Consider the following 26,482-nt stretch of genomic DNA (forward strand, 5'->3'; position numbering starts at 1 on the left):
AGAGAGAATGTGCTGTTGAGAGTATCTTGATTGAATTCCCACTCATGGCAGGATGTCTGTATTCTGCTCAGCGAGTCTTTTCCCGGAACATACTCCACTTGCAGGGAAACTTTATGCTTTGAAGACCAGTTCCAAATTTTCTGAGATTCTTGAGAGAGTGAGAGTGAACGAGTCCCTCTTTGCTTGTTCAGGTAGTGCATTGTCGTAGTATTGTCCGTTCCGACAAGCACTTGTGAACCGTTTATTCTGGGAAGGAAAGCCAGGAGGGCTAGATAGACTAGATAGACAACTCTGAATTCTAGGAGGTTTATGTGCAGTGTCAGCTCGGAAGACAACCACTTCCTGGTGATCTGAAGCTCCTGAAGGAAGGCTCCCCAACCTTCCAGAGATGCATCCGTGGTATAACTTGAGGGGAGCTTGAGTTAGGAAGGATAGACCTCGAGACAGATTTTTTGGCTGAGTCCACCAGTTGAGAGCGGCGACCATCTGAGGAGTCTCCTGTATGATGTCGTCGAAGGATCCACTGATTTGAATCCACTTGAAGAGGACGCATGCGGAGAAGACAGTAAGGAACTAGAAGGATACAGGAAGACATCATTCCGAGGAGGGATTTGAATAGGCGCACTGAAAGAGATTTTCTTGCGCGTACGCGTTCTGCCAAACGCAGGAGTTTTGGTGTTGCTCCTGCGATGGGTAAGCTTTTTTCAGGACCGTATCCAGGACAGCTCCCTCCTTGCGCTGTCGAGAGAGGGTGCCTTGACGAGCCAGTCATTGAGATAAGGAAAGATCTGGTGATGTTGTCTGAGATATGCAGCCACTGGAGAAGGCATTTTCTGAAGATGCATGGGGCTGATTTGAGCCCGAAAGGCATGACCCGGAATTGGTAATGTCTGCCCGTCACAGCGAACCTCAGAAACGTCTTGTGCCTTCTGTGGATAGGAATATGAAAGTAGGCATCTTGGAGGTCCAAGGATACCATGTAGTCGTTCACATTGAGAAGTTGTAGGACTTCCTGGATAGTGACCATGCAAAATGATTGCTTTTTCAAGTATTTGTTTAGACTTCTTAGATCTAGGATCGGTATCCATTCCTTTTTGCACACCCAGAAGAACCGGGAGTAAAAACCTTGTCCTCTTTGACAAACAGATACCCATTCTATAGTTCCCTTCTGGAGCATTGATGATATTTCCAGGAGTAAGAGGTATAAATGTTTGTGATTCATATGTTGAGGAGGTGTTGGTGGTGGAGGTTGCACAAATTCCAGAGAATGTCCAAACTGCACCAGCTGGAGAACCCAACGATCCGTTGTGATTTGATTCCAATTTTGAAGATAGTGGACATTTTTCCTCCCACTCTGGAAGGTGGAAAAGAAATGGAGACTGGCGATAGAGAGAAGTCATTGGAGATGCGCGGAGTCCTTCTGCCGTCCGGCTCTTCCGCAAAAAGAAGACTTGTTGTATGAAGTTTGTGCCTGTTGCCTCTGCTGAAACTGTGTTCTGTATTGTTGGTTAAAGGAGGAATATGAAGACCTATATTGTTGGTAGCCTCCTCTATTAGAATATTGCCCTCTACCCCTTGAGCCACCAAAATGGGTGCTTTTATATTGAAGGTTACCCAGAGCTTTGGCCGTATCTGTAACTTTTTTGATACCTTGGAGGGCCTCATCAATGTGGGTACCAAAAAGGAGTTGTCCATCATAAGGCATGTCAAGGATTTTGGTCTGAATTTCAGGCCGGAATGTTGTTGCCTTAAACCACCCTTGCCGCCGCAGAACTGCTGTCCCAGCCAGTTGGCGGAAACCAGTGGATGCGATGTCCATCGCACAGTCTATAATTTCAGAAGCCAACCTTTCGCCCTCAAGAATCACCTTTCTGGCTTCGTCTTTAAATTTTTGCGGCAAGGACTCCAAGTACGGTGCAATATCTGACCACATCTGCCTGTTGTAGCGTCCCAAAAGCACTAATGAGTTAGACGCTCGTTCTGTTAGCGCTGACAAGGAGGGAAAACGTTTTCCAATATTGTCCAAGCGTCTGCCTTCTTTATCTGGGGGCGCTGAAAGTGTGGCCGAAGGGTTTTTTGATCTGCGTTGAGCTGCCTAAGTAATAACTGAATCAGGCTTTGGATGCCCAATTAGGCAGGCTGGAGCGTCGTCTGGAGCCCTGTATTTCTTGTCCAGTCTTGGCAGGACTGGAGGAACTGTAGAGGGATTTTGCATTATCTTGTTGTCTTGGTCCCAAATATAGTCTATGATAGACATAGACCTAACCGATTTCATGAATGGTTCCTTGAAATCGTAAAGGAAACAGTCCTGTTGGTGAGAAGGGATTGGTAATTTGAACCGTTGTGCTGCTCTTACCTCCTATATCTTCGGGAGGTGAGTCCGCCTGAGGGGGCAAAGCCGATGCTGGAAGAGGGATAACATATTCGTCATAGTGTGACTGCGTATCCTCAATCACCCCTCTTCTTGTTGTTCTTCGTCGTCGTCATCGTCCGTAGATAGAAGAGGTGGCACTGGCACCGGCACCTCAATGGTAATAGGCAGTGGAAGCGGGACTTGCGCTTTGTGTGGCGGAGAGAGAACTGAAGTAGGAGATGACGCAGAGGTAGGGTACTTCTTCTTGTAGTCATATCATAAATTGCAGGTCAGAGACCAAGGCTGAAGGAAGACAAACCATCTGTGGTTGTTAATGATGGCTGTCGTCCAGATAGTACGCCTGCTCATCCATGTCTTGATCAACATAATCAGAGTCTTCCTGATACTTAACATTAAGTTCAGAGGGACTTCTTGCAGCTCTAAACATACTGTCCTCATCCGAATCCTCATCCAAAAGGTGAGGGGGAAGTAATGATTGAACCCTGCTGGGTGATGTAAGAGAAGGCGACAGCCTCTGTATCGTCATTTTTTGATGAAAATATGTAATTTTCGTTCTTGACGTAGGTTTCGTCGACGAGGCCGTCTTCGGTATAGACGTCGTCGACGAGGAATCGTCGATGTAAATGTAAATGTAAATGTATAGGCATTTATATAGCGCACTACTTACCCGTAGGGTCCCAAGGCGCTTCGACGCTGCGAAACCCTTCCTGGCTTCCCTGAGAGATGGTCCCTTAATGGGTATCTCCAGGGTGAGACCAGGCATCCCCGGCGGTCTGGTGGGGCCGTTAGTGAAGATGAGGCAAGCTAATGCCCAGAGTTGCCGAGTGTGATCGCTGATCAGAGTGGGCACCGAGGCGAGAGAATTATCGAGTCCGCTGACCCTGGTCCAGAAACCTGCCGCGCCGGGAATCGAACCCTGGTCCCGGGCCGTCCTCTGCTCTCGGGTCTGCCGCCTCTAACCAGTGAGCCACACTACTTCACTCGTCGATGATCACAACAGACACTACCGTCGATGAGGGACCTCTCGTCATTGAAGCAGTTGTCCACGGGATGGCCGTCGCCGGTACACTCTTCTTGATTATGATATCTACGACAAAGGGGTACGTGCCGTCGACGAAGACGTCGTCGACAAAAGGGATGCCGATGCCGACGAGACAGAGTGTCAAAATTGTCGTCGTCGACAAAGTCACTCCAAAGGCCATCGTCGATGAGGTGGTAGTCGACGGGGCTGAGGAAGGCTTTTTGAAAGTGTGTTTCACCCTCGGCGGAGGAGTTAGAGGGTCTGAAGCTGTTTTTTTCGACCCTTGAAGGGGAGAAGACTCCCTGGCAGGTAAATCTTTAAGCTGAGGAGACTCTGAAGACTTTTTCTGCGTCTTCTTTTGAGGTTGCTGCTTAGAAGGACCTGGAGAAGCATCTCTGGGCCTCTTCTGAGGAGTCTTTGAAGAGGATTTTGATGAGCTCTCACTCTCCTCAGAGGACAAGGGGTCTTCTTTGTCCTTAAGTCTCTGCAGCCAAGTTAAAAGCGTTCCTTCACGATCTTTTAAAGTACGACATACCTTGCAGTTTTTAGGAGTATGGTCTTGATAAAGACAGTAGAGGCAGTCCTTATGCTGGTCGTCGACATGCAATCTCTTCTTTTTGCAAGTATCACAGGGCCTAAAAAGGCCTTTCTTGGGAGTATCTGACATGTAGACAGTAAAGACTTCACTCCGATGGAGAAATAGCCACAGAAAATACCTTAAATCCAAAGATAAGGAAAAAACCTGAGCAGAGCTCAGTAAAGACTCCTTTAGCACGACGTGCGGTAGAACATCTGAGGGTCTAGAGCTCCTTCCAGGAAGGTTCCAGAGGGTGGTGGCAGCTGATTGGTTGCTCTCTAGAGTTTGGTCCTTATTACAAAAGGACCTGGATAGGTTACTAATGTGAGGCCTTCGGCCTATTACTCTATATGTCTAATGGGACATTACTTTATGTACCCGGGACTCCCATCCCGATGACGGGGAATGATTCAGGCATGTGAATCTATGAAAGATACCCTAATACTGGATAATAGGTCTCTGCTATACCTCCTCCCACCTCAAGATCCTCTAACCTTATCAGTTCATTAGGCCCAAACATACCTTCTCTTAGCTATAACCTTCTCATGCTTAGAAGACCTCTCCTGCATGCTACAATCCCATCTACCTTCAGAAAACAGACCACCCCACTTGTTGCTACTCTCCATTTTAATTAGTAAGTAGTACCCCAACTAAGTGCTACTATTAATTAAAATGTTCTTCCACAAACCGCTTCTATTCAAAACCCCTTGCTTCTCTTCGAGAAACTGTATTACCAACCACACTTTCTTCTACATAGGGCCTTGAAGTGGCACTACTTATCGATTCTTGAAAGCTCCATCAGTCCTACACACTTCCCTTCAGTTCTTTGTCACAACCCCTGCATTCTTTCCTTTCATCCTCATGATGACTCCAATAACGGTTACATTTCTTGTCTTAACTTATGCCAAAAGGCTCCCAATCACGGTCACTGTTGAGCGTTCTATTGACGAATCCCCCCTCTCCATGTTGCTCCTTCAATTTCTCAAAAAATCCCCTATTAACGTGTAATCTTTTTTCTCTCTAAAAATCCCTTAGATCTCTTTTATCATTACACACCACATCCAAATAACTTGTGATCTTAGTTAACATGTCCCCAGTAAGAGGCTCCCCTTCTCCTATTGTTTCCTTTGGCGAAAAACATCCATCCAATTGTCATTTTATTCCATCATACTTTCGCCCACGCTTACCAATATTGCTACATGATGGCCTCAAGATCTAGCTCTTCTGGCCCATTTGTCCCAAAGATCCCATGCTCTCTGCTACTTTGCCCCTCCACACAACTCATAGGCCCCACTATCCTCATAATTTTCCCTTATATTATCCCAGAAATGATTGAGCGCCATGTACCTTTCCGTTCACCAACATTCTGTGAAATTTGCTTCAAGATAATGATTCTTTTTCCTGCCCAGCCCCCCCACCATTCCAAATATGCTTGATCCCTTTTATTTGAACCATAAATGACTCACATTCTCTGCTATGATTCCATTCGATTCCCCATAGGCTTTACTAACTTACCCTTCCATGCTACCCTTGTCTGCTTTCTCTTATACTGCATGATAGCACTTATTTTCACTTAATAGATCTACCACTACAAGAAAACAAGTTACTTACCTGTAACTTTGGTTCCCCAGTATTGGTAACTTTCATAGATTCCCATGCTTTTGTATCATTCCCCGTAGTCGGAATGGGAGCCTCAGTAACAAAAATACCATAGCAGGAGGTACAAAACAGAAAGAAAAAGGCCCTTTAGTAGTATATCACCCTCTTTTTGCAAAAGAGACCAAACTTAGGCATCAGCCAATCAGAAGTGCCTCACCCCATAGAACCCTCCTGAAGGAACCTCAGAGCCTCAGATTTTCGTAGCAGTCACCATATCTGCTGTAGACTGAGCTTTCCTCGGGGAGGTGGGTGGGCGCATGGGAATCTATGAAAGTTACCAATACTGGGGAACCAAAGTTGCAGGTGAGTAACTTGTTTTCTTGCCTCAGTATTGGAACTTTCATAGATTCCCATGCTTTTGTATCACAGTAGCAAGCAGTCAGCAATAAAAAACACATTATGTGTAATAAATACATTGCAATAGCCAACATGACAAAGATACAAAATGTGCAAACAATGGAAGGTGGGATAGAAAGGAAAGCTCACCAATTATTGGAAGAGGTTCCTCAGGACAGCCTGTCCCACTGCTGCATCCTCTTGCTGTAAGGACTCCAAGCAGTAATGCTTGGTAAAGGTGTGGATGCTGCTCCAGGTAGCAGCTCTGCAAATGTCCTTAATCTGCACCCCCATAAAAGAGTGCTGTTGAAGAAGCTACCGATCTTTGGAATGTGCACGAACCCTGCCAGTCAGAGGTTTCCCTGCCGAAGTATGGCAATGTAGAATGGCACTTGTAATCCATCTTGCTATCCCCTGTTTTGACAGCGGGAGACCTTTGCTTGGACCACCAAAGGAAACAACAATTGAGAGGATTTCCGAAATCCTTTGGTACGATCCAAATAGAATTTTAAACACCGTTGTACAACCAGAGAATGTAGCGACTTTTCCGCTGGTGTAGCTGGTTGAGAAAAGAACGCTTTCAGAATAACCAGCTCGTTCAAGTGGAAGTCCGAGGGTACCTTGGGTATGAACCTAGGATTAGTTCTCAAGATAACAGTGTTCCTTTTAAACTGTAGGAAAAGCTCCTGGATAGTAAGAGCCTGCAATTCTCCAATACATCTAGCCGATGTGAGGGCGAGGAGGAGAGCCAATTTCCAAGAAAGGAACTTCATGTCAGAACGATGAACTAGTTCAAATTGGCTTTTCATGAGTTGAGTGAGGACTAGATTTAGATGCCAAGTAGGAGGCGGAGGCCTCACTGGTGGATAGACTCTGAACAGGCCCTTAAGAAATTGTTTAACAATCCTGGAAGACCACAACGAAGGTCCAGACCGTCTGTATCTCGAAATGGCCGCCAAATGAACCTTTATTGACGAATGGGCCAGTCCCGGCTTAGCCAGGGACAATAGATAAGGTAGAAGCTGATGAGGCTTTGAAGCAAATGGGTCAATTCCTTCTTTCCTACACCAAATACAAAATCTTTTCCATTTAAAACGGTAGGTCTTGTTCGCTGAAGGAGCTCTCGCCTGGGAGAGGACCTCCTTAATTTCGCTTGAGATGGGGAGATTCATAAACTCTCGCTGCTCAGGAGCCATGCTCTTAGGTGTAATGACTGTGGATATGGGTGCCAAACCTGTCCTTCAGACATTGTGAGGAGATCTGGAATAGTCCTCAAGGGAAGAGGAGGAGCTAGCGACAACAGATGGACTTCCGGGTACCAGAACTGTCTCAGCCAAGCAGGGGCTATCAAGATCATCCAGTATGGTTCCACTTTGATCTTCCTGATGAGCCGCGGGATCAGAGAGATGGGGGGGGGGGGCGTAGACAAATGTCCTTGACCAGGCTATCGTAAGCGCATTCCCCAATGATCCTCGGTGGTGAAACCTGCTTGCATAAGACAGGCATTTCTTGTTGGTTGGTGTGGCAAAGAGATCCACCGCCGGTCTGCCCCACTGGCTGAAGACCTCTTCGAGAACTCGCTGGTTCAACTCCCACACTTGTTTAGAACTCCTGGCAAGTGTTCTGCCTTCAGCGATATCCTGTGAAGTATCGCCCATTCCCAGATCTGCTGAGCTTCCTGCGACAACGGAAGAGATCTGGTTCCTCCCTCTTTGTTCACGTAGTGCATGGTCGTGGTGTTGTCCGTCCTGATGAGCACTTGTGAACCTCCTAGGCGAGGAAGAAAGGCTGGCAGAGTCAGTCTTATTGCTCTTAGTTCCAAAAGATTGATGTGGAGCAGTCGATCGTGAGGAGACCAATGGCCACTGACATGTAGGTCTTGCATCACTGCTCCCCAACCCTCCAATGACGCGTCCGTTTTTACTACTTGAGGAGACGGATCGTTTACGAAGGATAGACCTTGGGACAAGTTGCTCTGATCTGTCCACCATAAGGCCACTCCTCTCATCATTGGAGTGACGGTCACCCTGTCGTCGAATGATTTGTAAACCTGTTTCCATTGGATGTCTAGTTGTTCCTGCAGAGGACGCATTCCCAGTCTGCAGTGAGGAATCAGAGGTACGCATGATGAAATTACCCCCAGCAGAGATTTGAAGCGGCGTACTGAAAGACACCTTTTTTTTTGTAAGTCCCGAGCCAAGGTCTGCAGTTTTTCCCTCCTTTCCAGGGTCGGAAAAGCTTTTGAGAGTTTTGAATCCAGGATGGCTCCCAGAAAACATGCCTTTCTGGACGGAACCAGGGATAATCTTTCTTTGTTTAAAGTGAGTCCCAGATTTTGAAACAAGTTTGTACAAGCCTGAACAGCGTCCCGCACTGCTTCCCTGGACGGGGCCTTCAGCAACCAGTTGTCCAGGTAGGGGAAGACTTGAAAATGGTTCATTCGCAGAAATGCTGCCACTGGCGCCAGCACCTTCGTGAAAATCCTCGGGGCTGAGCGAAGACCAAAGGGTAAAACCCTGAATTGAAACTGGCTCTTGGCTACTGTGAATCGTAGAAACCTTCTGTGTGCTGGGTGAATCGGTACATGGAAGTACGCATCTTCGAGATCGAGTGTGGCCATGAAATACCCCGGGCTGATCAGCCGCAAGATGTCTTGGAGAGAGACCATCCGGAAGGACAGGGAGACGAGATAGGTGTTGAGCTCCCTGAGATCTAAAATGGGCCGCCATTTCTCCAGCGTCTTCTTTACCAGGAAGAACCTGGAATAGAATCCTTGTCCTCTTTGATTGGAGGGAACCGGCTCTATTGCTCCCTTCAGGAGCATCTGTTGGACTTCGAGCCACAGAAGATGAAGGTATTTCGATGGAATGGCTGCCGGGGGCTTGGGTGGTGGGATTTGTGTAAATTCCAAGGTATGGCCTTTCCGAATGATGTTGAGCACCCAACGGTTCGATGTTATCTTGGACCAATTCTGAAGGTATTTGGTTACCTTGCCTCCAACTGATGACTTCTTGGAGGCCAGAACAGTAGGAAGAGCCAGGAGGCCGCTATTGCCGCTTAGACGTATCACGTCCCTGGTGAACTTGTTTCCCCTTGTTGTAAGGCCTGGAGTAATTAGAGGATTGGCCCTGCCTCTGTTGAGAAGGCTATTTAGAAAAGGGGGTGGTGATGAACAGAGTGTCTGAGTTAAACAGACCACTCTTACCCAGTCCAAAGATCAGGGCTTGATCCATCACCGTTATTTATCTCACTGCCCCATCCCAGCTCAGAACCTGGCTATATGCAAATCAGGCTGTCCCTGGCCCAGTGCATCATGGGAACAGGGCAGACTAAACTACCAAGCCAATTCTTCACCAGAAAGGAGACAAGCTACCGGGGACCGGTTTCTGGCATTTCAGCCTTCTTCGGCCCGGCTTGCTTGAATCCTGATGGAGCAGTGAGAAAGGGACTCATGTCTGAGTATACCCTGCCACACCTATAGTGGCCAAAAACGATTTAGAAAAGGGGGTGGTGATGAACAGAGTGTCTGAGTTAAACAGACCACTCTTACCCAGTCCAAAGATCAGGGCTTGATCCATCACCGTTATTTATCTCACTGCCCCATCCCAGCTCAGAACCTGGCTATATGCAAATCAGTCTGTCCCTGGCCCAGTGCATCATGGGAACAGGGCAGACTAAACTACCAAGCCAATTCTTCACCAGAAAGGAGACAAGCTACCGGGGACCGGTTTCTGGCATTTCAGCCTTCTTCGACCCGGCTTGCTTGAATCCTGATGGAGCAGTGAGAAAGGGACTCAAGTCTGAGTATACCCTGCCACACCTATAGTGGCCAAAAACGATTTAGAAAAGGGGGTGGTGATGAACAGAGTGTCTGAGTTAAACAGACCACTCTTACCCAGTCCAAAGATCAGGGCTTGATCCATCACCGTTATTTATCTCACTGCCCCATCCCAGCTCAGAACCTGGCTATATGCAAATCAGTCTGTCCCTGGCCCAGTGCATCATGGGAACAGGGCAGACTAAACTACCAAGCCAATTCTTCACCAGAAAGGAGACAAGCTACCGGGGACCGGTTTCTGGCATTTCAGCCTTCTTCGGCCCGGCTTGCTTGAATCCTGATGGAGCAGTGAGAAAGGGACTCATGTCCGAGTATACCCTGCCACACCTATAGTGGCCAAAAACGATTTACAAAAGGGGGTGGTGATGAACAGAGTGTCTGAGTTAAACAGACCACTCTTACCCAGTCCAAAGATCAGGGCTTGATCCATCACCGTTATTTATCTCACTGCCCCATCCCAGCTCAGAACCTGGCTATATGCAAATCAGTCTGTCTCTGGCCCAGTGCATCATGGGAACAGGGCAGACTAAACTACCAAGCCAATTCTTCACCAGAAAGGAGACAAGCTACCGGTGACCGGTTTCTGGCATTTCAGCCTTCTTCGGCCCGGCTTGCTTGAATCCTGATGGAGCAGTGAGAAAGGGACTCATGTCTGAGTATACCCTGCCACACCTATAGTGGCCAAAAACGATGTGAGACCCTTGCTCATTGCACCATCAGGATTCAAGCAAACCGGGCCTAAGACGGCTGTAATGCCAGAAACCGGTCCCCGGGAGCTTGTTTCCTTCCCAGTGTAAGAATTGGCTTTTGTAGTTTGGTTTGCCCTGTTCCCATCATGCACTGGGACAGGAACAGACTAATTTGCATACAGCCAGGTTCTGAAACTGGGATGGTGCAGTGAGCTAAAAAACGGTGTTGGATCTAGCCCTGATCTCTTGACTGGGTGAGAGCTTTCTGCTTAATTCAGAGACTCTGTCCCTCACCACCCCTTGTTGTAAATATTTTTGTCCACCCTAAGCGTGGAAGGGTATTCTAAGATGTGAGACCCTTGCTCATTGCACCATCAGGATTCAAGCAAACCGGGCCGAAGACGGCTGTAATGCCAGAAACCGGTCCCCGGGAGCTTGTTTCCTTCCCAGTGTAAGAATTGGCTTTTGTAGTTTGGTTTGCCCTGTTCCCATCATGCACTGGGACAGGAACAGACTAATTTGCATACAGCCAGGTTCTGAAACTGGGATGGTGCAGTGAGCTAAAAAACGGTGTTGGATCTAGCCCTGATCTCTTGACTGGGTGAGAGCTTTCTGCTTAATTCAGAGACTCTGTCCCTCACCACCCCTTGTTGTAAATATTTTTGTCCACCCTAAGCGTGGAAGGGTATTCTCAGATGTGAGACCCTTGCTCATTGCACCATCAGGATTCAAGCAAACCGGGCCGAAGACGGCTGTAATGCCAGAAACCGGTCCCCGGGAGCTTGTTTCCTTCCCAGTGTAAGAATTGGCTTTTGTAGTTTGGTTTGCCCTGTTCCCATCATGCACTGGGACAGGAACAGACTAATTTGCATACAGCCAGGTTCTGAAACTGGGATGGTGCAGTGAGCTAAAAAACGGTGTTGGATCTAGCCCTGATCTCTTGACTGGGTGAGAGCTTTCTGCTTAATTCAGAGACTCTGTCCCTCACCACCCCTTGTTGTAAATATCTGTTGAGAAGGCTGGCGGTATTGCTGGGAACCTGAGCCGTTGCATGAATATCGCTGTTGCGGATAGGATCCTCTGTAGTTCGTACCTCTGCCTCTTGACCCCTTAAAAGGAGTATTGCGGTACTGAAGCGTACCCAAGGATCTGGCGGTCTCAGTGTCTTTTTTGATGTCCTGGAGAGTGTCATCAATTAGTTTTCCAAATAGTGCTTCCCCATCGAAGGGAAGATCCAGGACCTTGTTTTGGATCTCAGGTCGAAACCAGGTAGCTTTCAGCCACCCCTGGCGACGAAGGACTGCCGCCCCAGCCAATGAACGAAATGCCATTGTGGCAATGTCCATGGCACAGTAAATGACCTCCATTGAAGTTGCCTCTCCCTCTTGCAAAATCTTTTTTGCCTCTGATTTCGATTCTGGAGGAAGCGATCCAGGAACAGAGCGACATCACACCAAAGCTGGCGGTCGTATCTGCCCAATATTGCCAGGGCATTGGCAGCATGCACCAGGAGACTCGCCATCGACGAGAATCTTTTTCCAGCATTATCCAATCTCCACCCTTCCTTGTCCGGAGGAGTTGATAAGGGAGCAGAGGGGTTGCGGGATTTCCTCTGCGCCACTTGTGAAATAACTGAGTTTGGTTTAGGGTGGCCCGTTAGGGCAGCTGGTCCATCGTCAGGTGCTCTGTATTTTTTATCTAGACGCGGTAGTACAGGGACCACCGTCGTTGGGTTCTTCATAGCCTTAAGGCCTTCCTCGCACAGATGTTGCACTATAGTTATGGACCTTGTCGTCTTCCAATAAGGTTCCTTGAAGTCGTACAAGAAACATTCTGTGGGCACCGCAGGCATAGTCAACTTGAACCTGCCAGCTGCTCTTTCCATCAGCCGATGGAAAACATCCTACGTCCGCTGGCGGGGAATTCACCGGATCCGGACATGGGGATGGAGCGTCCGGAATGATATATTCATCCCATTCAGTTGTTTGATCAGTTCCATGATCCGAATTTTGATCCTCATCCGAGGAATCATCATGGGTGTTTGCTGGTCTGGAAGGCTCTTGCGGAATTGATGCCTGAGGCTGAGGGGACGCCTGAGCAGGTAATTCAGTAGTAGCCATTGAGGCAGGAGCCGAGACAGGCGCTGCAGGCGCTACTGGAGCCGGAACCGGCCTTGTAGCCTTATATTTATAGTCCTGCAGCATCTTATGCAGGTCCTGCAGGAAAGAAGATGGTACTGTAACCATATATTGACCAGAATAATGCTGTGATTGGTCCGCCTGATGATGATAACCATCTTCCTGGTCATATCCTCCTTCAGAGTCCGTCTCCTGGCATTCGACCAGAAGTTGAGAGGGACTATTAGAGTAGCCATATGAGTCCTGGTCATCCTCATCTGACTCCTCTTCATCCAAGAGCAAAGCTGGTGGTAAGGGGGTTACTCTCCTAGGAGACGTCATCTCCGGCGTAATTCTTGTGACCAAAATAGAGATCCTTTTCTCAGATGACAAAATCATCGACGGTCCCGTCGACGATGGTTGCACACTCGACGGCGAGATAGGCGTCGTCGATGAAATTGTCGACGATCCAGCCGTCGTCGTCAAAGTTGTAATCGTCGAGGCTCTCGTCGATGACACGGTCGTCGTCGACCTCGACATCCCCATCGTCGTCGACGCTGTCACTCTCGTCGTCGTCGTTGCTGTAGTCATCGATGCCTTCGTCGACTATGCCGTTGTCGGCGACCCTCCTTTCAACGCTGATGGAACTGTCGTCGACGCTTCCTTTCTCGACGACGATCCTTTCGTCGTCGAACCTCCCGTCAACGAGCCCGTCGACGGAACCAATTTTTATTTTGTCTTCAATTACTTCATCAACTGAACCTCCGTCGACGACGCCTTCATCGTCGAGGACTTGGAACTCCTCTCAGAAGATTGGGAAGAGGGTTTCTTTAAGGCTGGATCAGTCTTCACACCCTTAGAAGGCGTAGAAGGTCCTTCCCTCTCCTTTTCACCATGGTGAGGAGATTCGCCTGGACCTAGGCTCTCAGACTCTCTGGGGGTCTTTTTTGAGGCCTTAGAAGGATGTTCCACAGAAGAAGAAGTGGAACCACTACCCCTTTTGACTGACCTTCAAGATGATACAGCTGATGATGAATCCTCACTGTCACTGGAAACTCCAAGTTTCCTTTCCTTCTGTTTCTGAAGCCAGGTCAGAAGTCTACCAGCACGACCCCTGAGGGTCTTGGTAGAAAACGTGAGGCAGATTTTACAGTACTCTGCCTTATGGTCCGGATAGAGGCAATCGATACAATCCTTATGTTTATCTTCAACAAACAACCTTTTTTTGCCACAGGTGGAGCAGGGCTTGAAAAGGGCCTTCTTCTTTTCCTTGTCAGCCATCCTTTAACAATCCTGAAGAGAAAACTTGAAGAAAATCCTTTGAAAAGAGATGAAATGAGCAGAGCTCATAGGAGACTCCCTGAGCACAACGTGCAGTAAAAAAATCGGAGGCTCTGAGGTTCCTTCAGGAGGCTTCTATAGGGTGAGGCACTTCTGATTGGCTGATGCCTAAGTTTGGTCTCTTTTGCAAAAAGAAGGAGGTATGCTACAAAAGGGATTGAGGACTAGGCCTTTTTCTTTCTCTGTTGTACCTACTGCTATGGTATTTTTGTTACCGAGGCTCCCATTCCGACGACGGGGAATGATACAAAAGCATTGGAATCTATGAAAGTTCCAATACTGGGGCAAGGTACACTTCCACTTTGCCCAAAGAGCTACTTCCTCCTGCTACCATTGTCCCATCGTACCAAAGAACCACTGAAACTGTTAGACTTACTTCACTCTATAGGACTGGTGCTCACATAAGCACTTCCATTCTCTGCCACAAGGATTACCATTATCTGCCTGATTCCGCTCCTGCTCAATCCTCTTGCGGAGTTGTCATATACGGTTTTCACTCCTTCCCTGCTACCACTTAAATGAGTTGCATACTCAATGAACACTGTTTATAGCCTTTACTCCCGACTGATAGTTCTCCTCAGAAGGGCTCTTTTGACAGCTAGCTATCCCTTTTACTTATGCGTTTGCGGGCAGGCCATGTCCTGTTTGTGAGCTGTCCACTACTACTTACACTTGAAAAGGCTACACCATCTAAAATATGTTTGGTAACTATTGTCTTACCTTAATGTATGTAGTTTCCTTCTTGTTGGTAACTATCACCTCACCAGTACGAGCTGTGGTAATACCATGGGAAGATGGGAAGCTCCGCCGAGGTGGAGGTGGGGGCGGAGATTTTGAGGGTTTCTCAGTGCGATACCTGGGTACAGTGAGTTCTTCTGCATAAAAAAGAATAGAGCTGTCAGAATCGCCATGGCTCTACGTAATTAAGACAACCCTCTCCTCTGCTCCCACCATCATGTGATGTACAGCAGTGATTGCGGATAATTATACATTCTCAGAGTTTGCAACAAAACTGGTGGATCAAATAAAGTGTCTGTTTTTGACAGAATTTATTAAATCGAATTAAAACAAACTATACATTATTTCCTGTATACAATTCAAATTCTAGTCAGTACTGCCTTCTTTAACATTTACAAGAACGATAAAGCAAATACTCGAGCATCAAACCATAATAAAATTTAAATATAGTGCAACACAGGTAATTCTAAGACACAGTGAGGGACAGCAATAATTCTCATTGCAAGCAATGGGTTAATGCACACTGCTAAAATGAAAAATACCCCAGAGCAGTAAAAGTCACTACTAGGTAATAACAAGTGGCAAACTCACTGCTATGAATTAACGGATTACAGAAGTCACCTTTCATTTCTTATCAAAATACCACTCAAAAGGGAATTACCAAGAATTAGATAAGCGCATAAATGGTCTTACAAGTACCAATACAAACTGACCCAACTTGAACTGTAGGTGAGATGTGGTTCACAAACACAAAGGTAATGAGAGAATACCATCCATGACTATAATTCGAGAAACATAATTGGACCCAGATCAGAGCACTATTGACCCACTTTCTAACCTATCCAGCAGTATAGTATGATCAACAGTGTTGTAAGCCTTGCATAGATAGAGGAGTATGAAGGCTGCTTTCTAAGCCTCTTCTGAACTTTATCTAAACACACTACTCTTACTACAACTATCAACCACAGGCTGAGAATACTTATGGTGTATATCTCAAGGCAAAGGGAAGCATTCCAGAAGGAACTCCACAAGCATACAGGATGCAAAGGCATGCAGACCCTTCCTTCCTCTCATTAATCCACATAGAGGAATGTTACATGAATATTTATTTATTTCACGAATCCACTAATCTTACCATTATAATGGCATAATATTAACAGCAAAAACAAATCATAAAAACTGAATCAATGAACCAAACGTAAGGTCTTCAACTTTTATTAGATCAAAAATGTATTTTCCATTGCACTCCGCCCATGATGTAGTAGAGTATCTCAGAGCTGACAAGCAAAGACGACTAATGATTAACAACCCATTAGTCCTCCTAGAAAACAAGGAAGATCAGCAAAATGTAAGAATGAAATGGTCTTTCTCAACATGAAGGACATAAGCCAATTAGGATGGTCATTTGTTGCAAATGGTGTACTATTCAAAAGGTCTGAAGTTTGGAGTGCTCGCTATCAGTAGTAAGCAGAGATCACAAAGCACACAGATGAATATGCATGCAGTGCTAATTACTGTGACAGCCATGGCTCTGAAGATGCTAGCCAGTCGTTGCTTATAAACTACTCTTGCATGAGTGCTCCCGAGCCTTCGAATGCTAGATGGGGAACATATGTGGATATTTCAAGTGCAACTCTACCTCTTGAACAAATACTTTGATTTGCCACAAAAAATAATGCTTATCGTACCAGTCACATGATCTCTATCTTATTCTTGCACTGACTTCCTGATGGTCACCACTGAGTATCTAGTTCCTTCTAGACCAATCACATGTCATGGCTGAACTACAGAAATAGGGAAATATATGTGGACATGCCCCATAGCATGATCTTAGACCTTCTCGCTGTGCAGACGTTGCAAGAGCCACCACCCTTTGCTAGGGAGAGGATTCGGTCAATCCTTTCTGTAGAAGGAGTTACCAAGCTAGGTTCTGTGAGATGCATACTCCTAGAAATACCACAAAGGTTCTTGACTGTAGAGATGGCTTGATACAGTTTAGAGTGCTGTTAATATGAGACACAGCACCTGCAAGACTCTTAGGGTTATTGACATGACTTCTATGTAGCTCTAAAGCAATGAGGCTCTGATAAGCTCATCATAAAGATATGCATAGACCCATAAAGGTTTAAGGTATGCCAGTACTAGAGACACACCAAATTTGTGGCACCAACTAGAGGCCAAAAAGAAGCACGGTACACTGATAATACATATAGTTTTACCTGAAGCCTAAACACAACCTCTAGGTAGAGAAGATGCAAATGTGATAATAGGTGTGCGTCTTCCAAGTTTATTGATGCTTTTAAATCTTCTCAATCCAGTTCTTTGTTCTGTGTTTCATTAGGTAACAAACTCAAAAAACAGTGCAGGTGCAGTTTTGCATGTTGTTCCTTGGATTTGAACTGGGGCTGTGCAGTTGTGAGTCGGACCTGCAGTGGTTTTTGTAGAGGGTCCTTGGCCCCTAAAGTGGATTATTCTTCCAATGTTTTTCTTTTGATTGAAGGCTGCATTGGAATGTACTGTTTGATGTTATGTGTCACCGACATGTGTACAATGCTGTCTCCATGTATATTATGCAACTGTTAAATAAAAGCATGTTTAAAAAAAATTCAGTTCTTTGAGTAGGTCTTTATTATGTTCATTCTGAAACAGTTTTCTTAAGTATTGGTTTGGGGGCGGGGGACACCAGCTAGAGCTAGAATATGGAATGAAGGGCGCTTTCTTAATGAACTCTGGGGGTCGACTTATGTTCTCGGCTGAAACCCTATCCAGGCAGGGCTGCAACCACTCTCCTTTCGCTTGTACACTGAGGTGACCCATTGACCTTGGAAGACAACAAAAATCACAGTTGCAGAGTCCAGTTACTGGTTACAAGAGACTAGCCCTTAGAGTCACAGCAGTTGTCCTTTCTGGAAGAGCCTTCCACAGGTCCAGAAGTGTACTGAATAGTTGGGTCTAACAGTCCAATATTTATACCGTGGGTCCACTTTAAAGTGAGGGAAGCTTCTAAAGGTTTCAACTCCTCTGAGATGTCAGGCATCCCCTTACTCCCTGTCCTGGCCCCAGCAAGTCTGTGGCCACAAAAGACCAGTGTTAAACCATCAGTGAGAGTGCTCAAGTGGGACCTTTGTGATGTGCAAGTGTGGAAGGTGACAGCTCATCCCCCTTGTTAACTCAGAGTAGCCCATCCTTCCGTTTGTCTCACTGTCTGGGAGCAATATGTAAGGACAGACTGTCAGCTACAACCTAGTCACGTGACCCACAATCAGGCTGTGGGTATCAAATGGTTAGAACAAGAAAATACCAACTTTCTAAAAGGGCCAATTTCAGAATTGTGACTAAAAGTCAGGCTTTACCATTAAAGAGGGCTTTTAATAACACTTCTTCAGAAACACACTCGACCAAACCACCTGTTCCCAATTGGAAGTTACAACTAATTAAATGTACTAAGGTAACTCCAATGTTATCCTACGGGAGAGGTAGGCCATGCACTAGCGGAAAAAATAATTTAGGAGTTTTTCAGACCATGTAAAACTTAAAAGCACATCTCCTACTTTGTGAACACATTGCACCCTGCCCAGTAGGCTGTTTGGGGCCTAACTTAGGGGTGACATATATATTAAAACAGGTTGGAGTCTGGCAAAAGGTTTAAATCACCAGTTCAAAATGGCAGTTTAAACAGTAGTAGCTGGTGTTGGGGCAGAGTGGAGGGGGGCAGTAACAAAACAAACAAAAAAAACGTGCCTAGTGCTCACCGCTCTTCTGCTCCTCAGGCTCCCAAACTCCCCTATGGCCAATCTAGATGCTGCTCTCATGGTGGTAATACCCATGAGGGCAGCATCTGGACTGGGCGGAACGGGCTCGTTTTGTGCTCCATTGGGGGCTGGAAGCCTCTGCCTGAGACATGGTTAAAGCGCTACTTAAGTGAGTGGCATAATCAGTGCTGCAGGCCTAGAAGTAGCATTCAATTTACAAGCCATGGGCACATGTAGTACCAATTTACTTGGAATTTACGAGTAAATTAAATATGCCAATTAGGAGTGGGCCCATTTTATCACGTTTAGAGGAGAGAGCACAAGCACTTTAGCATGGATAAGCAGTAGTAAAGAGCACAAAGTCCTAAGACCAACAACAACAACAAAAAAGTGGAGGGTAAAGGCAAACGACTTGGGGTGACTGCACAGAGGGCCAGGTCCAAAACAGCTCACCAATAAAAGTGCTCAAAAAGCTGAATGCCATACGAGAGAATGTCTTTTCTGACATCAATGGGAAGCAGACAGGCTCCTTAATTTATCCTCTGTGACTTTGTTACCTACCTTATGTTTACACACGTATGATGCTCTCCATATTGAATGCAGCGGAGACCAAAGTAAGCAGTGAATGTACTGTTTATTTACCAACCAGCATATTGTTGAAGCGATTTCTTGGGTCATGAATGTACGTTTGCCCTCTCCTTTTCCTTATTCATTCTTGATGAGCTTTGCCACTGTGAATGAAGACATTGACTCAGTTGTCTAGTTACATGTCATGACCCTCCTGGCCGCCCACGTCCAACTGTTAGAAAAATGCAAGCCAAAATATGCCCTGACAGTTTGTCTTGACCTCTCGATGTCAATGACACGATCCACTTCATAAAAAGTAAGATGTTTCACTAATTCCACACAAAATGATGTGACATTGCCAAGATTCCGGAGACGTATGTGAATGCAGCAGACTAGGTGAGGTTGAAACAAGAATGAGAAAAGAGTACTGTGATAAACAGCAGTCATTCAAAGGGAAAGCAAATGGGGCCTGCTACCTCTGTCCCTAACAACAACAAATAAAATGAAGAGTACCAGTACTAATCAGGAAATCCCTCCCCTAGGGGATACTTGGTCAATGGACAGACAGAGAAGATAGATTTGCCTTTGCCAAGTTGAAAATCTAAGATACGATCCCGATCAGGACATTGGTAGAGAATGGATTTAGAGTTGGGTTTGCTTCTGAGTAACAAAGGCCTAGTTGATAGATACAATAAAGAGGACAGGGCAATTCTAAACTGCATTATTACAGACCACACAGGCCCTCGTCACCAGCAGACTGGACTACAGGAACAGACACTCCACATATAAATCATCACACAACTCCTGTAGAGACTACAGACAATAAAAAACTCAGCAGGAAGACTCATCTTTGACCTCCCCAGACAGACCCACATCACACACCACCTCCAGACACTACAATGGCTTCTGATCCAGAAGAAATGCCAGTTCAAGATGTTGACCCATGCATACAAAGCCCTGCAAAAGGAAAGGCCAGGGACAGACCCATGAACTTCCACCAACCGACCAGACCTCTTCGATCTGCCTCCCTCTTCTACGCAGATAGACCCCCGGATCTGCCAAAGTAACAACGGAGTACGCTCTTTCTCACAACTGGAGGCTTAACCCCTTCCACGCTGATGACGAGCTGGGCTCGTCATGGCGTAGCCTCCTCGCACGCTGATGACGAGCCCAGCTCGTCACGTAACATGCGATTTACAAAATCTCAGCGTGCGAGCGGAATTCCACTAGCGCGCATGAGGTTAAGACTGGAACAACCATGCCCTGCATCTCCGAGCCGCATCATCGCTCCGGCAATTCAGGATAAGACTTAAGACATAACTGTTCAATTGAACAGATCCCCACCAAGTAGTTAGCAACTCAAGCGCCTTGGGACACTCAAAGATGTGCCGCACTTTATAAATCCTTGATTGATTGACAACAATCTTCTTACAATATGGAGATTCCACAGCCCAGATGACCACAATGATTGGTTTATATTAGGGGGTAGGGAATGAAAAAACGTCCTCTTGTTTTGACTACTTCTGTACTCAATCTTTACTCCTCCCAGGGATATTCTCCTGAGAAATTCTCAGCAAGATATATCTTACCATCCCTTGCATGCCTGTAACTGAATCTGTCTCACATTTTGCTTCTTTCCTCCCTATGACGCATGCCAACAAATAGGTACAATTACCTAGAGGGTAACAAAAGGAAGACGAGTGCTAAACCAAATGATGAGGGGCTAAAGTACTTTTAAGGAATGCACCAAAGTCGAACAAATGAGACTGGAATCATCAATCTCAAACTAACCACTCAATTACAAACCAACTCATCATCTGCTATACACTGAAAAAGAGAACTGCTGTTTCAATCTACTATTTCTCTCCTAAGCAGAGCAAGCCTTAGCGAACGTCAAGGGGTGTCATGACAAGAGGGGTGAGCTAGCTGGCAGAAAACTGATGCATCAATTGTGTCAAATAGTACAGCTATACAAGACCATGGGGATCTCAGCTGACCCAACCGATGACAATCTTGGACGACTTTGCATCTAACTATAAATTCTTATACCACACATATCAAAGGATACAACACATGCGGAAGAAGCCTTTCTGAGTACACAGCTCCCCTCCCTCACACCAGAAAGGAAAAGCCTACTAGGGGCTGAAATAACTAAGAAAGTGAACTCACTAGCCAAAGCTTAAATACAACCATGCAAATCACCATGGGGAAGACCGATTACGCTGCCAATTCTATAAGACAATTCAGGAAAGGGGGTGGTGATGAACAGAGTGTCTGAATTAAGCAGACCACTCTTACCCAGTCCAAAGATCAGGGCTTGATCCATCACCGTTTTTTAGCTCACTGCACCATCCCAGCTCAGAACCTGGCTACATGCAAATTAGTCTGTTCCTGTCCCAGTGCATGATGGGAACAGGGCAAACCAAACTACCAAGCCAATTCTTATACTGGGAAGGAAACAAGCTACCGGGGACCGGTTTCTGGCATTTCAGCCGTTGTCGGCCCGGCTTGCTTGAATCCTGATGGTTCAATGAGCAAGAGACTCACATCTGAGTATACCCTTGCATGGAGTCTGGCCATATCCAAGATGGGTGGCCTCAGTGAGACTCTGCGACAGTCTGGCACTTTCTCGCTGGATTCTTCCCATCCTGGGCATACGCTGTTCCAGCAACTTGAGGGCACGGTGACCTTAACACAGAGGTCACCAGCTGACGTCTTGTAGGCTCCTGGGTCCCATTGGCGCCTTCGTCCAACCGCAGCCTGGGCCCTGGCAGCCCCCATGAAATTCCTTGCGAGATGACTTCATGGGAGTGCCATCCCTCTGCCCTCTAGGCTCCCTCACACAATTTGGCAGCTACTAAACCACTGCTGAAGGTTTGGCGGGGGCCTGTCACACCTGCATTTGATATTGGCCTCGGGGTCTGCCAACAGCCACGGTGCTCTCCTGACGTGACCTGCGTCTTGCTGCCACCCTTCGGACCTTTACGCATTTAGCCCATACTTCGGATGACACGGTGACCTGGATGCCCAGTGCACTCCTATTGGCCACATGCCAGAATGTCTAAGGATGAGGCCACCCATGAGCTTTGTTTCGAAGACATCATGACGGGTGGCTGCCATGGTGGAAGTCACCTTCGAGGCACTCATGAGCATCGAGTAAACCATGAACTCAATGCATGAAGACACCAAATCCATGGCAGTAGAATTAAAATAGTTACAGAGCGATCTCTGAACTTTCAGTACATGGCTTGAGATCATAGACCGTAGAATGGAGACCCTGGAGGCCTGCTTGACAGTTCTGGAAACAACCTGATGTTAGCAGCGAGGTTTGGCAAATCTCTAGGAAGACCATAGCAGAACAAATAATGTCTGTGTCTTGGGAGTGTTGGAGGGGCTGCAGGGTAGAATATGGGCAATTTCCTATTCACCTTTCTTCTGGAGCATACAGGTCTGCAATTCTCACCCCGGCTGGAACTCCAGAGGGCCCACAAGGTACGTTAGCTAAGACGCTGACTGAAAGGCCGAGTAAACGCCGGTGTAGGTCTCTGAATACCGTTAAGAAAACGACATGAGACTAGAGAACTCACAGGAGGGGTTGTCCTTACGTTTTTAACATGTACCTCGCGGTCGGTAGGAGTCACTTTGGCTGTATGAGGTCGTGAAGATTGGTGTGTCCAGTTGTTGATGCAGTGGCTAAACAGTTGATGCCCTGAAGAAATTGCCGTTAGTAAACCAGGCAATGAAACATGTTGGCGCGTGATATGTGGCTATATGAATAATAGCCCTGCCCAGCTTTTTAAGTAGATAGGTTGCACGAAAGAATGGAATAAAGGTCGTATAATTTCCTATCCTTTTACAGCACATTGTTGTTTGTTTTTTGTATGTAATTTTCATTATTCTCTTCACTGCACTTTTTCTTGCACATAAACTTGTATGTTTTCTTGGACACTTTTCTTTTAAGCTTGGTGACTGCCGATGATGAGAACACGGCAACACTGGTGAGTACCTACCAGGTTCCCCGTTGGTGGTTCGCCCGTGAGGGGTCACCTTGCTTTCTCACATTTTTTTCATACTATATGTTGTGGTATGTTGTCCATTTAACACGACTGTCGAGTAAGAGATTAAGGTTTTGTTTTTATAATATCAGGCATAACAACGGTGTACTTTCTACCCCATGAACTGGAAAGATAGGGGAGAGAGTTGTAAAGTTCTGCAACAAGTAGTACATTTGTATATAGTAAAGAATATTGCCTGAGTAGGACCAGGTCATTATAGTTTGAATGACTTTGTGAGTGGAGGGCGACCTGTGTCCAATTTTTCCCTCTGCCCCTTATTGTCTGAAGAGATTTGGGGACAGGGCCTCTCATGATGGGACGGCTCAACACGACAGGGGCAAAGACAAATGACGTTCCCCCATCAAGCCCTTGGGCAGAGACAAATTACGTTCCCCCATCACGCCTTGATTTCTCAGTCAGATGCAAAGCACTGGAGGAGATTTTGCAACTCTTAAATGCACCTATGTTGGTAATATCCACCAAATACTGCCTACTGTTGGGGGTTGGGGATTGTATTCTTATGTCGGCTCCTGTGGGGATATTTCCCTTGAGAGTCCGCTAGGGGCCTTCCAAGTATTTCTGGAGGGCACTGTTCTGTTATATCTGATTGTCTCTTGCTCCGGGGCACTACACAATCTCATTGTACTCGATGCAGCTCTCAATTTCCCTAGGTTGAGGTTAGATTGCAGTTTGTTCGATCTGTGCCAGGGAGGAGCTGGGCAGGATGTGGTGTATGTGACGTATACTCACCCGCTTAAAGTTTGTTCGTTTGTTATTATTAGTAACCTGAGGATACACTAGGTGTACCTATTTGTGTCACCCACAGTCCCTGTTCCCATACTGCATTAGCATTGTAAGTTCCCTTAACAGTCTGCATTGTACTCCATCAATACAACACCAAACTTTCTCTTACTCTGCCCATAGTGCTCTCGCAGTATCGCTAAACCCACAATACTCCCAGTCACCTTTTAGAGGTACCATTGCTCCTCTCATTTTTTAAGACTTAATGCTCATTGATAAGACTCATCTCATAATTCTCATGCTATGGCCTTAACATCGCAGCCCAAACATCTCCGTCTTGTGCCTCTCAACCTCAAAGACCTTACTCATTACATCAAATGGAAAAAGATACTTGCATACCTCGCTTTTAAGTCCCCTTACACAGCACTACTTCAGAAAACACACCTCTAGGCACGGAAATTGGAAATGTTGAAGAGGGACTTGGTGGAAGGATCATTAGTAGGAGCTACCTCAGATGTCCCCATTAGACCCCTGACTCAGCAGAACCATCCTCATCCCCGAAGACAAGCAGAGCAGCCATTCTCGTAAGTAAATTCCTCCCCTACAGCATTCAGATGACATGGACAGACGTGCAATGTTGTTACGTTTTCGCAAAACTGAAAACGCTGGATGGAACTCTAGTGGTAATTGAACTAACGCGTGAGACTGGGCTTTTCTGGGAGACATCTTATAGGACCACAGTCTGTCTGACCCTTGGTGCCTAACACACTTGTGGGAAATGGAGCATACTTTCTTATTTTGAGCACATGCTCCAGGATAGATTTCTTTCACATGTATGATGTATCTTTGCCTTTCTGGGGTATTGTAGCGTGGCAGTAGGGGAGGATCATGGACCATGCTCTGGTACTCCTGGAGTTGGACCCGGGACACATCTCACCCACCTCCAAAAGTTGGAGGCTAAACCGGTCTCACTAAAGGTTACCAGTGGACAAACAGAAACTTGTGACCTATCTCGTCAAAATCTGATGGACAACAAACTTCGTTTGAAGTCTTATTGGAAGGCAGAAAAGTAACCGAGAGGCAACCTTATGAAGGACTCAGCCTTCCGTAATTGGGAGGGTAGGGAGAAACTGGCACAATGAGAGAGGGATGAGAGAGGGAAGCGAGCAACTCTACCAAACAGTACACGAACACACGGCAACCCCCACCACATCATCTCCACTGATTAGAGTTTGCTAAATACATTCTTCATGACTCAAGCAGAGCGTGCATTGTTACACCTTAAGTGGTAGCACTATGAACAGGAGGAGAAGGCGGTAGACTTCTTGCAGCACGGCTGCAACAGCAAGCGGCACAGCAGGCTATACTGGTGATCTGGGATGAAGAGGGGAGACTGGTGACTAATCCCATAGTGATAGCAAATGCTTTCGCTCATCTCCTTGCCTCCTGCCATTGTTAGGAGTCACCAGCCGGCCTCTTATCTGAAAGGGTCTTTTTCAAGAATATTCAGCTGTCTACTCGGTCTGAGGCTGGCATAGCACTGCTGGATAGGGAGATTACAGAAGATAAGATCTCTGACACCATAGCAGACCTGGCCACTAGTAAGGTGCAGGGGACGATAGCCTCCCCATCGAGTTCTACAAAACCAATAAACACTTTATAGTACCTCTCCTCCACAAGGTTTCAGGAAGGCAGAGGAAACTGGTTCCTTGAATCCAGAGTACAATAAGGCACTTGTTAGCCTCATACTGAAGCCTGACAAAGATACGTCTCATTTCACTTATTAATGCAGACATTAAAGTTCTTGCAAAAGTCCTCACTACCCAACAAAAGTAGGTAATTCCGAGCCCGATACGCACTTCGCAAGAAGGCTTCATGCCGGGCCGATCATCCTGTAACCACATGCACCTCTTGGCAAACATACTCTGGCAAGTATGGAATGACCCCGACGACAAGCTCTTGCTGTCCTAGGACGCATAGAAAGCTTTTGATTGGTTCGAAAGGGAATACTTGTTTTGCACAGAATCAGATTGGACCCTAATTTTGTGGCGAAGCTATGATTGCTTTACACTAACCCAACAGCACAATTGGATTGTGGAGGACACATGTCAACGGTCTTCCCACTACTGCAGGAATGTCCCCTATCCTCATTGCTACATGTATTGGCTTTGGAACCACTGGCAACGACCATCCAAAAAGCCGACTCATAGCGACCCTGTCTCTTCGATTTTGCACCCGATAGCTCTTATTGATGTCTTTTCCAGCTATAAGATTAATTGGTCAAAATGAAAGGCTTTGCCAATGACTGCTGGAGGGCACTGGCCCCTGCATGACTGCTTCAGGTTTGAGTGGAAAAAGTCCTGACTAAAATATTTAGGTGTACTCATTAATAGAGGCCTCACAAACGTTGTGACCCATAACTTACAGCCTTTGATGATGAAAATCGAGCATGGTTTTCAGCTCTGGTCCACCTTGCAGATCTCCATCTGGGGAAGGGTGCAGATGACGAAGAAGGTGACGGCAACAAAATGTAATAATATCTTCATCATGCTGAAGCTTCTGGTCCCAAAAATGATACTGCAAGCACTGAAACCCTGTCTAAAACCGGCCCGCTTCCATACAGATACCCGACCCAGAGAATTACGCTTACCTGACATGCACTTACACTACCTAGCAC

At 46.4% G+C, this 26,482-nt stretch overlaps 1 protein-coding gene across 1 annotated transcript in view; it reads right to left on the reverse strand.

The window, feature by feature from the left end:
- The window catches only part of SRCIN1 (SRC kinase signaling inhibitor 1), a 922,972-nt gene that overhangs the window by 151,135 nt on the left and 745,355 nt on the right, over positions 1-26,482 (reverse strand). The window contains exon 16 of the mRNA XM_086924314.1: positions 14,673-14,827. Coding sequence (XP_086780440.1) covers positions 14,673-14,827 — 155 coding nt within the window. The remainder of the gene's footprint in view (positions 1-14,672; positions 14,828-26,482) is intronic.

This window comes from Lissotriton vulgaris, chromosome 5, assembly GCF_964263255.1.
Source record: "Lissotriton vulgaris chromosome 5, aLisVul1.2, whole genome shotgun sequence".
In the NCBI taxonomy this organism is placed as follows: Eukaryota; Metazoa; Chordata; class Amphibia; order Caudata; family Salamandridae; genus Lissotriton; species Lissotriton vulgaris.